Source organism: Asparagus officinalis, chromosome 2 (assembly GCF_001876935.1).
Source record: "Asparagus officinalis chromosome 2, Aspof.V1, whole genome shotgun sequence".
Taxonomy (NCBI): Eukaryota; Viridiplantae; Streptophyta; class Magnoliopsida; order Asparagales; family Asparagaceae; genus Asparagus; species Asparagus officinalis.
The window spans coordinates 17390550-17406205 of record NC_033795.1 but is presented as its reverse complement, the minus strand read 5'-3'; the positions used below and the strand labels follow the sequence as shown (position 1 = coordinate 17406205).

Below are 15656 nucleotides of genomic sequence, written 5' to 3'. Positions count from 1 at the left end.
TATGAAATGAAATTCTTATCATGAGCTAACCTAATTGGCTGCCTAATATGATGCGGCATTATCCATCTTGATTTATACCACACATGATCTATATTATATATATATATATATATATAAAAATAAGATTATGAAATGAAATTCTTATCATGAGCTAACCTAATTGGCTGCCTAATATGATGCGGCATTATCCATCTTGATTTATACCACACATGATCTATATATAGAAAAAAATATATCATTTAGAAATGTTTAATCATTATTTTATATATGTGCAAAAGGGAAAGCTATTAAGATATTTGAAAAATCAACATATTAAACTAGCTTGATTTCTATCCTAGAAGACTCGAAACTATATGAAAATTTCATGATGCACATTTGATGATATTTTGAACAAGATGTATAGTGTCGATTATGAATATGATGAGTCGATTAGTCTAGTTCATGATAAGATTTGAGCTTATCAGCTCACAATATCATTACTCTATACACACACATATACAGGGTGCAACTAATTTAGTTACGCACATTTGTCAAAATACGTTCTTGTCCATATATATTGTAATCCAAACGGTTCATTGTTATCTATTTGTCATAAAATGTGTGCGGATCAAAAATCATCTAGGTAGGAATTTTCTATCCTGTAGTTCAAGCAACTCAAAATACTCCACATTTTAGACTGCTATAGACCGTTCATTTCTAGGTCATTAGATGTATAAACTAGAAATATCTATCTTTATGATTTTTTATCTCTATGAAGCTTTGAATGCATAGAATCATCATAATGAACGGTGTGATTCTTTAATATTTATTTGTGGTTCGTTAATATTTATAGGTATGTAGTTATATATATGTATGGAAATGATAAGCATGAGGTGGTGGCTTATTTTGCTAAATGAGCTACTAAGAGATAGAGTGGTGAGGTCCACACCTTTTGATGTGACTAACAAGATGGCCTCACCACATGGCTATTTCTTAGTAGCTCATTTAGTAAAATGAGTCGCTACCTCATACCCATTATTTCCTACACACACACACACATATATATATATATATATATATATATATATTTGATGTGACTAGTAAGGTGAGCCTCACCACGTGACTATTTCTTGATAACTCATTTAGTCAAATGAGCCGCCACCTCATACCCATTATTTCCTACACACATACATACATAAGGAGTAAACATTTAGGGATTATTTTACTCTCCTGATATTAGTGACATGGCCTGGTCAATGGACGATTACCCTAACCCAAATATAATTTCTCCTTCGATGGATATTAGCACCACTTTTAAATTTTTCTTAAAAAAGATATTTGTTGGACATTTTAGCATCTACACTATGAGAAAATTTTTGCAGGAAACCATCTATGGGGTGTTTTTTAAAGGTGTTTCGAGGTACTGGTCCCCTTAATGTTAGGTCATTTGAAATAGGTTCCAGAAGTCATTATGAGAATGTCCTCCAATTTAGACGTGTGAACTTAATTTTAAAAAATGAGTGGTAGTTAGTTTTTCTTTTTTTAATTTCTTGGTATACCATCTTCATCCTTTACCCATCTAACGATAATATTCTAAGGTCTCTTCCCTAAATCCATTAAAATCTCACTTTTGTTATCCAATGATCTTTTGTTTGATGAAAAAAAAGTGAGGTTTTAATGGGTTCTGAAACGAGATTTTAGAATATTACAGTCAGGCTGGATTGAGGAAGAAGGTATAAGCTGAGACTAAAGAAACTAACCCTCGTTAGTGCTCTTGGGCTTAAGTTAACAAATTTTAAACTACAAGAATCTATATAGGGTAATCAAAGAGATTTGACGACTTCTTTTTCGTAATAAGGAGTTTGCAGGTCCTGTTTCAAATAACTTGAGTTTTGGGGGAACAATGCATCAAAAGTCAAAACCCTTTTTTAAAACAACTTAAAAGAAATTCGGGGGTCTCATTTAGAAATATGAAGATTTAAGGGTCTAATATGATAAAAGCCCTCTTCATTGCTATCATCATTATTTGAAAACAATGTCTACCTTATCTACTACTACACATGTCCTCTCAGCTTCCCTAACTATGTCATGCATCGTCATCTCTATATCAATCAATCGTATTAAACCCATCAGTTACCTCATTATATGTCACTCCACCTTTCTAACATGGCATGACTAACAAACCAGTTCTGTTAAAAGAGTATCAAATAGAGTAACATAGAAGTATAGAGATGTTGGTAGGTAGAGGAGAGCTTACAACATAGAGTAAGTGAACTAAATAGATAAAACTACTGATTAAGAATGCCAAACTTCAGCAAGTAGAACTGAATAATGGATAATATTTGTTGCTTTTGAACAACTTTAGCTGAAAATGCACTGATTTCTTTCTTTCTACATGAGCTGTCCCATCGATTCAAATTTATTGTAATTATTAGTTTGTTTGTTGATGATGGCAATTAGATTATGTGCATCACTACTTTTTCCTTGTGCAGATATAGTGTTGGTAGTGGATTCAATGTGATTGCTGCTCACACGGACAGCCCATGCTTGAAGCTGAAGCCGAGATCTACTGGCTCCAAAGCTGGGTATCTAATGGTAAATGTGCAGACTTATGGAGGTGGATTGTGGCACACTTGGTTTGATAGAGATTTGAGTGTAGCTGGGAGAGTTATACTAAAAGCTGGAGATGGGTCTTATGTGCATAAGCTTGTCAAAGTGAGGAGACCAATATTACGTGTTCCCACTTTGGCCATACATCTTGACCGGTTAGTTTGCTCTGCTCATCGTTGTCTTGAATTGTGATTCAAAGTATGTCTAGTGACCACCAATGTGGTTTCATATGGTTTCCCATTGCGACTGTTGAAATTACTGGCAAAGTTGGACGGTTGATATCAGGGGTAAAGAATCTCCTTTTGCAAATATTTCTACCCAGTTCGGCAGAATGTATTTAGTATTACGGATCGGGTGAACGAAGTAGAGGACCAATTTCATGTGAAGACGCATTGATGGAAATCTTTTGATCAGTTCCACTATGCATATCCCTTGAGATCTCTGACATTCCCGATCAGAATACAGAAGAAAAGGAAAATGAGGGTCTTTCCTTGGTGTCCTTAACTCCATTTTCTTTTTGTTGATTTTTAGCTAATTTCATAAGCCAATGGACAATGCAAAGTGTATAATAGCTTGGGTGATTAATTTGAGAGAGGGTTAACTAGTAGGTGTAAGGAGGGCATGAAGGAAAGGAAATACAGGATGATGAAGATGAAGTATGATGTGGCACTTCCACTTCATTTACTGGTTGTACACTTATTGCAGTTAATCACAATGATAAATGTTCTTTCTGATCATTGTTTTGTACATTTAATTACTGATAAGCTCTTGTACTTGAATTGTTCTGTTGTAAGCTCCTCATCCATATACCTTATTTTTTAATATATTTGTTTAAAAATTGATTGTGGAGTGAAATTTAATTAATTAATTTATTTATGTTTTTTTGAGAAAGAGAAGATTTTCCCTTTTCGGAAAAAAATGGCTTCTTCTCTAATGGGGAATAGTTCACACCAATTTTTTTTCTCAGTAGCCAAACTTGCTGTGCTAAATTTTAATGTACTTGCAATATGGTTATAGCTTGAAGGCATGACTACACTAACTTTAGTTTTTTAGTTTAGCTCAGTGAACACGGAAGGATTTAAACCCAACTTAGAGAGTCACCTTGTTCCACTCCTTGCAACAAAATTTGAGGAGGCACAAGTGAAGTCTGAGGATAAAACTATTTTATCATGCTCTTCAAAAAGCCTTCACCATTCGCTGCTTCTGCAGGTATTTTTTTGTTCTTTGGTGTTTTTTGATCCAATGTTAGATGATCAATATCACAATTATAGTTTCAAATGTAACTCTGGAATGATGTTAGTCATTGTCAGATATTTGAATCAAAATTCAGATATTGGGATGTTGTTCTCATGGTCTCCTAATTTGCGTGATTCACTATTCAGATTTTGTCTGAGGAACTTTCTTGTGATGCTGATCAAATAATGGGTTTGGAGTTGAACGTTTGCGACACCCAGCCGAGCTGTCTTGGAGGCGGAAATAATGAATTTATCTTTTCCGGTAGACTTGATAATCTTGCTTCAAGCTATTGTGCACTTAGATCTCTTCTTGATTCTTGTAAAGCACCTGGAGATTTAGCAAATGAGCAGGCTATCAGAATGGTTGCTCTATTTGATAATGAAGAGGTAACTTTATGCTAGATAGACTATGAACTATTGTTTTAAAGAAAAAGAGTTGCTTCTACGATGTGCTATATTTTCTCTATTTACAATGTATGAACATTAGTTTATATGATATTATCTATCTTAAAGTCTCAATTTTATAGGTGGGATCAGAGTCAGTTCAAGGGGCAGGTGCTCCTACCATGTTCCAATCCATTAGGCGCATTGTTGATTGCTTATCTCATGAGTACATGGGAGAAGGTGCTTTTGAACGTGCAATACACTCTTCCTTTCTTGGTATGACATTTTTCTATTGTTTTTTTTTCTTTTTTATGAAATTTGTGTTTTCCCCCCTTTCTATGCTTGTGAATGGGCAAAATAAATAAAGGATGTTTATGTTTCAATACCCATTTGCATTTAATATCAATGAACAAGAGAAAAATGTCATCTAAAAAACTCATTTGCATTTAATATCAATGAACAAGAGAAAAATGTCATCGAAAAAACCCATTTGCATTTAATATCAATGAACAAGAGAACCAGAAAAGAAAAGAAAGGAAAATGAAAGATCAAATCTTTATTATGAAAAAATTAATAAAAACATCAAAAGTTAGAGAGAAAGTGAACGTTGAATTACCTCCAACAATGTTCAAGTCCACACTTTTTAAGAGTTCCTCTTTTCATTTCCTAAAACTCTCATCATCCTGAAAAGAACAACGAAAAAATCATGCAACAAATCTTACAATAACTCATGCAAGGTTACAGAAAGCACTACGCGGTCTAGGCGTTGGGCCCGACACCTAGAGCCTAGGCATCTAGGCGGAAGCCTAGACGGGACCTAAGCATTTTCCTACTTTTTATAATTATAATTACTCATAGTAAATGCTAATATTATAGAAAGTTTAGGCGCTAGATTGACACCTAGGAAAAGTTCTTAAGTGGTGGTGGAGGTTGTTTTGTTTAAGGTCGGAAGAGATTGAGGAGGTGTTCATAGTTGGAGTTTGAAGAAGGTTAGAGGGTCTTGAGACTACAATGAAGAAAAGCATGATTAATGCATAAAGGGTGCAGTCCATGTAGGCAGACCACACTTCCTTAGGCGCTCCCAATATATAGACGGACAGGCTAAGTACTGTCTAGGTGCTAAGCGATAGGTAGACGACCAATGTACTGCATAGGCTAGGCGTACGCTTAGGCAGGCTAGGTAGAGACTTTTTAAAACACTAAATCCATGAGAAACATATTACAATAAAAAGAGAAGAAAAAACTTTAGAAAGAATCCTGTTCGGGGAGGGAGTAGATGAGATTGGAGATTGTGGGGATAAGGAAGGATTTGTGGTTTTTGGGTAATAAAACTCAACTCCTTGTAGCTTATGTAGGGTGTCAAAGGATTGGACTTGAATGCAATAATTTGATTAGGGAAATGGAGAAGGCAAGAGGTCACATTTTATGGGTAGTAAAGTTGAAAGGTTAGTGCAAAAAGAAAACGGAGAAAAATCAAAGGAAACCAATGAAACCATAAAGGGCTAACAGGCTACCAAAGGATATATAGTGTAGATCTGACTAGCATTTTCCTTTTTCTTTTTGATGTTGTTAATCGTAATATGGGTTATGGGGTAAATTACCAGATTCGTATTTTAATTAGGCCCATTTGACCAATAGAACACTTTAAATAGGCAACTCCCATTAAGGCATTTCAAACGAGTCAAAGGTGCAACAAGACCTAAATTTTCGTGGGCGGCTAATTTTCCAGTGAGGAATTGTTATTTTTTGCTGGAAAAATTTCTTCTGCTCTTAACCAAAATTATTAAATCTATACCCAACCTATCATAATATGCAAAAAGGGAGGGCATTTATGTGAAATTGACCCTTTAAAAAGCTCATTCTTTCCTATCTACACTATCTAGAGTTTTGTGTAGTAAGTTTGAGGGTTGAGGTGGAGCCTTTGAAGGGGATAATTGGGAGAGGAAAGGAGTGGGGATTAGGGAGAAGAGGGTGATAATAGTGGAGGCCACTGATGATAATGGGTTAGGGGAAAGGGTGGAGAAAATGAGGAGGTGATGATGGAGTGTGGATAGGAAAAATTAAATTAAAAGGTCAATTTTGCATAAACCCCTTATCTTTAGGTGTGAATTCAATAAATTTGAGAGATCGGGGGTCGAAGAAATTTTTTTTAGTAAAAAATAATAGTTCCTCGCCGGAAAATTAGCCATTGATGAAAATTTGGGTGTTGTTGCATCTTTTGTATCTTTGACTCATGTATAATGTCTTAATATAAGGTTACCTATTTAAAATTCCCTATGGTAAAAGGGGTCTAATTAAAATACCAATTTGGTAACTTACCCGTTGGTTATGTGACACTTTAAGTTGATTGCACACTTCCATTTTCTTATTGATGACAAGACATTGAACTTACGTAGTGTGGATATCAGAAGTGGAGATGTGAAGTGCTTACCATATATAAAGATAGACGGTGCTTAGTATGGACGAGATTTTAAAACAAAATATGGATCGTTGAGGCTTGTGTCAATTATACTGTTTGAGATTATTTTCTTATGCAACAGTCACTTTCAGACATTGCTACCAACTTTTACTGAATTTATATTTTTTATAATATGTACTTATTTGAAGAATGACTTCTTTACCAGTGTCCGCTGACATGGCACATGGTGTGCACCCCAACTTCTCTGACAAGCATGAGGAGCACCATAGGCCAGAACTACAGAAGGGCCTTGTGATTAAACATAACGCCAATCAGCGTTATGCAACAAGTTCTGTTACAGCCTTTCTTTTCAAAGAAGTTGCTGATATCTGTAAACTTCCAGTTCAGGTATTGCCCAATTTACCGGATGTTATATAGTAGTTTGTGCTGTGATTACTGTTTTTGATCATATGACTGCTGGCTTAAATGTCAACATGACAATAACCTGCTTGATTGAAACGCATGAAGCTGTGATGAATTCTCAGTTGCATATGGCTGATATAAAATGCATGCCTGACTAGATGTATCCCTTAACTGCCAAGAAGTCTTCTAAGTTTTATGGTTCGCCTCCTCTTTTTCCTGACATTTGTCCATGAATAGGCACTATTCAAAGAGGGTAAGGGATTCTGATTTTAGATTTGTGCACGTTTTTTGACAGACTTATTGTTTCCATTTTATGAGGTTTTTTGGTGTAATAAATCTAGGAGCTTAGTTGAGCTTGAATTGGCTTTCTTGCACGCATTTTTTTCCAAATGGAAGTTGATTCAGAAATTCATGTTTAATAGTTTGAGGTCATGCAGGTGCATATCTGCAACATGCATGCATGATGCATCTATTGTATTTGTACATGTCTTAGTATTTTCAGGTCTTATTTTTCCCTAATTTGTTCCCCAATGCTTTTTCCCTTTAAGATTCTAGACTGCTGGTTACCAAAGAAGTGAACAGAAAAGGATGCCACTAAGCCAAGTTGTGTTCTATGTTGCTACTAAGTACCAACTAAGAAAGACTGTTGCTGGCATATTACCAAGAGATATGCTTCATGCTTTGCCAGTTGGCCTTAACTAAGTTTCTGCAGCAAACCTTTTAATAATATCCTCTGTGTAAGGGTAAGATTTATGATAGACTAATTTCTTAGTTACTTGAGTTTCCTAGTAATATCAGATAGCTGAGGATAAACTTTCCTCCAGTTTGCGCTTAGAAACAGGATAAACAAATAAGATGAGGAAGCAAAAATGTCAGAAGAGTGTATCTATTTTCACACAGTGAACATGCATCTTGCAAATTTCATTACTGTTACAAACCTTTATGAGTAGTATATGATGCAAAATACTGTTTGCATATATTTTCCAGCATTAAAATGATATTTTTACTAGATCTTATTGCAAAGAAGAAATGAAGATATTATTTAAAAGAACTAAATTGCTTTTTATAATGATGCTAATTTTGATGCTGCTGATCTATAATATCCATATAGGAATTTGTTGTGAGAAATGATATGGGATGTGGATCTACGATTGGCCCCATACTTGCCTCAGGTGTTGGTATCAGAACCGTTGATTGTGGTATTCCTCAACTTTCAATGCACAGGTGCGTCTACCTTTATTTTGATTTTCCAGATAATATTTCCTTATGCAAGCTTGTAGGCTCCCGAAAAAGATGAAACGATTGATATTCTCTTAACTGTTTTAGTTGTGAAAAAAAACAATATCCTATAAGAGAAGAACGTAGATTTGACTTCTCCTTTGTTTAACGTGAGTTCTGTGTGGCGGAAGAATGCCTCACTCAATGCTTGACTCGAGTTTGCTTCCCGTTGACGATCAGAACAAGATCGCTTCAACTTAAGAGGAGAATCAACCTCTGTTGATGGCTTAGATCGCGAGAACCGAGGTTCGGGTCTCAAAAGAACTCTCAGAACGTGAGTGCTAGTTCTGTATATGCGCATCCCAGTTAGCCTCTTCATAGCTGCTCATGGCTATTTATAAGCCTTAGCGTGTAACTGGTGCGCTGAAATCATTAAGTCGAGGCGTAACTGATTCCTCAAGTTTAGTCCACGTAGGCTGATTGGGTCTTTAAGGCCGCTAACCGCCTGGCGTCAAGCCTCACTTGGTATGACGAACCTCGCTGCGTGGCGAGGTTTGTCTGACGAGACGAACCTCTGTACGCAGTGAGGTTTGTCCAACAAAGTGGGCTTTGCTATACAGTGAGCTTCGTCTTCTGAGAAAACTTCGTCTTCACTGACGAGTTTGAGCTTCGTCTTCACTAACGAGCTTCGGACTTCACCTCCAATGACAAGCTTTGTTGTCTGAGACGAGGTTCGTCATTGTGATGACCCTCGTCATGTCTGTGTCACCTCCAATGACAAGCTTTGTTGTCTGAGACGAGGTTCGTCATTGTGATGACCCTCGTCATGTCTGTGGTGGGCATCGACACTCATTTGTTTCTTGGTATTTTTTTAATGCCTACAAGATCCTCTTCAAAGTTTTCAGACCTGAATTGGGTTGTATGACGTCTGAAATACTTTGAACCTTTTTTGGTTATGATGAGCTTGGTTTGCATGATGAGCTTGGCCTCTTGGCGAGCTTGGTCTCTAGGGGTGAACTTCGTGGTTCGAAGCGAAATTTGTCATTTCTGAGCTAGCTCTGATTCTTCAAGACGAGGCTCGGCTGTTTGTTGAGTCTCGTCACTCTGTCCGAGCTTCGTCAGGCCTACGTGGAACTGTCAGTCAGGATTTGTCAGCATTAAATGTTGCACGCCTCCGTCATCGCGCTTTTCCAGGCCCGATAAATGGTAGCCAGCTAGGGCCTCAAGATCCGCGGAGCGGATCTCGGCCGCTGATTTGATTTACCGCCTATAAATAGGCGAATGCCTCTGACGAATTTATCGTCTTCTTCAAGTTTCAAAATTTTGGACGCTTCGTTTGCACAGAACTTTCGCCTTTTATTTTCTTCAAATTTTCAACTCCATGACCTTAAAGATCACTGTCGGCAAAGGGAAAGGCAAGAAAGCCACTAGCTCTTCAGGCGAGGCCGCAGCCTTACCTGTTTTCTTAGGAAATGCACTCGAACGCAAGTTTTGCTTTTTAGAATAGTTGAACTTCGCCTATTTCGGGCCTGAGTCTTCGAGAGAGACGAACAGTTTCTCTTTTTGAGACGAAGTTCATTTGATAGATGACTTTCGTCTGTTAGGCGAGGCTTGTCGGTCTAATGAGTCTTGTCTTTTCTGACGAGGCTCGTTTATCGGACGAAATTCGTCTGTTTGACGAAGTTTGTCTTGAAGGACGAAGTTTGTCTTGTTGACGAGGTTCACATGTCTGATGAGGCTTGTGCCATTTTTTGGGTGATGCTCGTCTTTTGGCCAAGGTTTACCCTATCTAGCTTGCTTGGGCTAACTTCACTGTTTTGTCCCTTGCAGTTTTGCATTCTTCTACTCTGATTGCTCCGCATGTTGACATCGGATCGGATAACACTAAGACGGGAACAGACCAACCCGATTATCTCATGCTCGAGAACCTTCCCACATTCTAGAACCGAAGTCGGGAAGTATTTTACCTACTCTTTGAGCCTCCAAGTGCTGTATTAAGGCGTTTGATCACAGACGCCTCTTTGGAAACAGCTAATCGAAGCCGTGTTCCAAAACCTGTTTTTCTGTTCGGCGATCCTACATCCGACCCCGATGTGTTGGACCTTGGAGAATATCAATGGCTTAGGACGGTGGGCAAACGACGTTTCTTTACACCTCCTATGTTGTGTGACAATTGCCTTCTTTCCTTAAAGCAGCTTCAGTCCCTAAGAAGATGGACTGGGAGTTGACCCCGTCACCCCGATACAGGATGTGGTCACATGCAGATATTTCTCTAAGAGCGGTGCTAGAGTATACAGCGATTGTCGTTACATTACCAGTTTACACCCCGGGTTAGTTCAGAGGGAGCTACCTGCTAGTGAGATGGTCGCAAAAGCAAACACTTTCAACCGCACTTTCTTCAAGGCAAAGAGGCAATTCCAGCCAAGGACTTCAGAACTCCCGGTTGGTTCCGTTAGAGTGCTACACAGTAATGGCCCTGGATGACTGAATTCATCTTGTAGGAAAACTACGACGATCTGTAGGAGTACGGTCTTCTTACGCCGATCAGGGAGACACGGTTTGGACTAAAGAACAACGCCCAACAATTTTTTAGCGTGTTAGAGTTGTATAACTCTGACACACATATTCTTCACTCCTGACGGGAAGTTAGGGATTGCACTCCACGAGATGGTGGAAGACTTGGGGTTGTCGTTGGGAGGATATCCTTACGAAGAGTACATCCCAGGGCACAGGGAATTTGTAGACCTAGAGAAAGACCATCCCTAAGTCGTTGCTACCTTTTGGGAGTTGATATGCCATTATCATATTTGTTTGTATACTGAGGGGCGTACAGATAAGAAGGGCGCCATATCTCTCAGTCATAGCACCTGGGCACATTATCTTTATAAGAACTTGAATCGGTAGGACCCGGTGGCGCCATTTAACCCCTGTGATATGATTGAGTCGGCGAAGCGTTCCTTTGCTCATCCCCCCATATTCTACGTGACGCCTTCAGACGAATGCAGTTATGCAGCCAGGGTAGAGTTCGAAAGCTTCTTTCATCAAGCCGAGGGACAAATTTCTCACAAGACATTATTAGCGTGCTACCTCATGTTGTGGCTGAAACACATTATCGTCCCCTCCAACAGCTTCGAAACCCTGCTGATGGAAGTGGCGTTCTCAATCGTTCGTTTGGCGCATGGCCATTCATATGCTCTCCTCCCAGCCATGGCCGCTCGCATTCACGGGGGGTTGTGGTGGTTGTGTGTTTATTTTTGTCGAGGCATTGAGAATCCTTGGGTGGAACTTCCTTACGCCTATCTCATGCCATGGAACTTCCTTACGTCTATTTTTGTCGAGGTTCGTCTGATGGGCGAAGCTCGTAATATTTCTTAGGCGAGGCTTGTCTTATATTCCAGTTTGGCTTGTTTGAGCTAACTTCCTCCTTTTGTTCTTTGCAATTGTTCATCCGCATGTTCTCGCTTCTTTGTGTAGTGATATTGGTTCAGATGATCTCATCCTTGAAAATCTCTCAGTCTTTTAGAATCGCAGTCAGGAGGTGTTCCGACAACATGCTGAGTCTTCGAAGTCAGGAGATGTTCCCAACCATGTTTGCTTATTCAACATGCTGAGCATTTTCAAGCATGCAAACCTTCATTTAAGTCTCGGAATATGTGGCGGCTTCACGGACCCACTGAAATGTTTATCCTTCTGAGGGTCATAGTTCCTCAATCCCATCTGAAGTTCGATGGTCTCAGTGGACTTACGATTTTTCTCGCGAGCATTAGCAACTATCTTAGATATACCCTCGATCACTCTGCAACTTGCTCGTGGGGGGAGTTGATGGAGATGAAGATTTTTTGCCAAGAAATGGGAGATGAAATTTTAACAATAAGAAGCTGAAGTGTTGGGTGAAGGGGAAGCTTGATATTGCCGTGAGAAACCAGGTGATGTTTTACGACGATAAGTTGCACAAGAAGGCGTTGGAAGACATTGAAGCGGAGCGTCGAAGGTCATTGGATGAACTTGTAAGCGAACTTTATAATGTTGTTCGATTTATCTGAGTTCAATCCATGTAATTTTGACTTTTGTCGCTGTAGATTCAATGAATAAAATTGTAGTTTTTTCCATCAATTATTCACTTCTTCTGTGCAATCAATAATCGCAACTTAGGATTTTTAGCAAACCCCCAGCTATCAACGGACTTGATGTGTCTTTACCAACTACCGTTTGAGTTGGACTAACCATGTTTTAACCCTTAGCATGATAAGTTGTCGAGGAGTTTCTCTTAGGCTTAATGTTAAGATTTCTCATTTATCCTTAGTTGTTTTAGTTGTGAAAAAACGAGATCCTATCGCCTGGTAAGAATCTCTTTACAATCGTTTTTTCTCAAGTACAGAAGAGGAGAAGGTAGATTTGACTTCTCTTTTGTTTAACGTGGGTTCTGTGTGGCGGAAGGATGCATCACTCGATACTTGAGTCGAGCTTGCTTCTCATTGACGATCAGAACAAGATCGCTTCAACTTGAGAGGAGAATCAACCTCTGTTGATGGCTTAGATCGCGAGAATCGAGGTTCGGGTCTCAAAATAACTCTCAGAACGTGAGTGCTAACTCTGTATAAGCGCGTCCCAGTTAGCCTCTTTATAGCTGCTCATGGCTATTTATAAGCCTTAGCGCGTAACTGATATGCTAAAATCATGGAGTCGGGACGTAACTGACTCCTCAAGTTTAGTCCACGTGAGTTGACTGGGTCTTTAAGGCCGCTAACCGCCCGGCGTCGAGCCTCACTTGGTATGACAAACCTCGCTGCGTGGCGAGGTTTGTCTGACGAGACAAACCTCGGTACGCAGTGAGGTTTGTCCAACAAAGCGGGCTTTGCTATACGGTGAGCTTTGTCTTCTGAGAAAACTTCGTCTTCACTGACAAGTTTGAGCTTCGTCTTCACTAACGAGCTTCGGACTTCACCTCCAATGACAAGCTTTGTTGTTTGAGACGAGGTTCGTCATTGTGATGACCCTCGTCATGTCTGTGGTGGGCTTCAACGCTCATTTGTTTCTTGGTGTTTTTTTAGTGCCTACAAAGTTGGTTGATTAAATGTGAGGCTGCTTCATGTATATAATTAAAATCAACATTAAAGATTGGGATGCTTGAATTATGCTAGTCTAGTAATTCGAGAGATCATAATTCACGTAGCCTGTTAACCAAATAAAGTGAGATGTGGGGAATCATGATAAAAAATAGTTTCCTGATAAGAATAATTCCAAGATAAATCAATTGGAATCTAATATCAGAATCCTACAAGCTGTATCTTGTACTTGAGAGATTATAATTCATGAGTCTGCCAACCCAATGATGTGAGATCTTTAGAATAATAGATGCATGATAAGAATAGTTCCATGATAAGAATAATTCCAAGATAAATCAATTGGAATCTATTAACAGATTTATCCTACCAGCTATATCTTGAAACTTATGAATTGACTACTTATTTGGAATCCTAGTTTATATTTATTCCCCGATTATGTCATTCTCTTTTGCTCCTTCATACTTATTTTCAAGAGATCGTATACTGAACTGATATATTCGTTAAAATGGACACATTCATTGCCATGTTATTAAAAGAAATAACTTGTTTTAGGAGTCAGGAGAGGGACAAGGACATGGATAGAGTTAAAAAGCCTCATGCCCTCTTAATTTAATTTAGTTTTTTAACATGTGGTGAACCTGATATTTGTTTAAGCAAGGATTATTCATGTAGTTTCTCTGTGCTGAATCTGCTTATCAATGTTTGTAAGAACATGGGAGATAATTTCTACGGATGAGAGCTGGTTGCGCTTATATTATGTAACTGTTTATCGTTCTCTTTAATTGCCACTCTAGACATTTTCTCCTTCTTCTTAAGTAGTACGCAGCCCTACAAATTTTGGTCGAAGAACTTCAGGAAGCGAGAAACACTTAATTTGATGAATTCTTAATTTGATAAAATTCTGCACGTAATTACTTGGTAAAAATAATTAAGCTTATTGTCTACCATCCTTTCACATTGTCTTTATTACTAATTTGCAGAAATTCCATTCTGACTTCTAACTTTGGTGACAAATATTGAATTGCAGTGTGCGGGAAATATGTGGAAAAGAAGACGTGGATACTTCTTACAGACATTTTAAAGCCTTCTTCCAGATTTTTTCTAGCATCGATAAGAAGCTAAGTGTTGATTTCTAGTTTATATGACTTTTACGTTCATTGTTCAATTGAAATTTTATTGTTTATCAGGAGAGCATTGTTATTTTATTTTTTACATCTCTTTGATTAACGAGATTGTATTGGTTTTGCCTACTACTTCTATATTTAGAGTAAACAGAATAAAATTAACAGACTTTGGGATAAACAAATGCAAGCACTCTTTTGTCACCCGATTGTACGATCATTTTTCTTTTTTTAGTATGAAACTTCGCCCTACGCAGAAAAATGCTCAAGAACAGAGGCTTAGGAACAACATGGCACCGTGATTCAAAAATCTACACTTGATTGTTTCATCTCTTAACTCTTTTCCTCACCTCCAATCCCCCCAACCCCACCCACCCAAAAAAAAAAAAAAAAAACACAACCCCCACCTCCTTTTTGTGTGTATTTTTTTCTAAAATTTATTGACTTTTTCCCCCGGTTACATAAAAATGTTATTCTCTCTTCTCCATTGTCATGAAACTTATGTTCCACTAAACAAATCGAACATAAAAAACCATATCCATTCCAAGTTTGGATAAAGAGAACACTATATATCAAATTGATTGCCCTGTTGACCAAAGAGATGCAACTACATATATTCTTAGTCCTATGACACCAACATTCCCTAAAAAAGTACCGAGTGAACAAAGGAGACCTATCTTCTTCATCACTTCTTTTTTTTTTTTTTTTTAATCACCATGCAATCAGCTCAAGACTTATTCCCATTAGAGCTCTTGTTGGGGTTTGAGTTGAGGTCAAGTATTGGGCCTTTGTTGTTGCCGTTGGACTTGGCTAGCTTCTGCTTGAGCTCGGAGAGCAAGGCCTGGTTCTCTTGGTTCAGAAGCTGCGCCTTCTTCCTCAGCCTCTCGTTCTCCTTCATTATGTAGCAGTTCTGCAGGTACAACTTCGAGTTGATTCTGTCCATCGCTTTCTGGAAAATAATGAAAAAAACACGCGGGATGTTACAATAAAAAAAAGCTTAATATTAAAGAAACAATAATTAAGTACACAAGTTCTGCTAAACTAATTAAGCACTATAGGTTATGGGCTCGGGAGGATCGATCGTGAAATTTTATGATTTATATTTTCTATTAGTTTTTTTTAAATACATACTATATAATGGAGTAAAAGATCCCTTTTTCGTTATTATCTTTTTTTAAAATGGAATTTAATGGGTTATGGATCGAGACAGGATCAGTTCTGG

General features: G+C 38.2%; 1 protein-coding gene across 1 annotated transcript in view; it reads left to right on the top strand.

Annotated features, from left to right (window-relative positions):
- LOC109830418 (probable aspartyl aminopeptidase) overlaps nt 1–14563 on the top strand; it is a 19983-nt gene extending 5420 nt beyond the window's left edge. Inside the window, exons 4-10 of the mRNA XM_020397673.1 lie at nt 2472–2744; nt 3648–3798; nt 3972–4211; nt 4352–4484; nt 6833–7014; nt 8141–8253; nt 14341–14563. Of these exons, the coding sequence (XP_020253262.1) occupies nt 2472–2744; nt 3648–3798; nt 3972–4211; nt 4352–4484; nt 6833–7014; nt 8141–8253; nt 14341–14449 (1201 nt within the window). The 3' untranslated portion in view covers nt 14450–14563. The remainder of the gene's footprint in view (nt 1–2471; nt 2745–3647; nt 3799–3971; nt 4212–4351; nt 4485–6832; nt 7015–8140; nt 8254–14340) is intronic.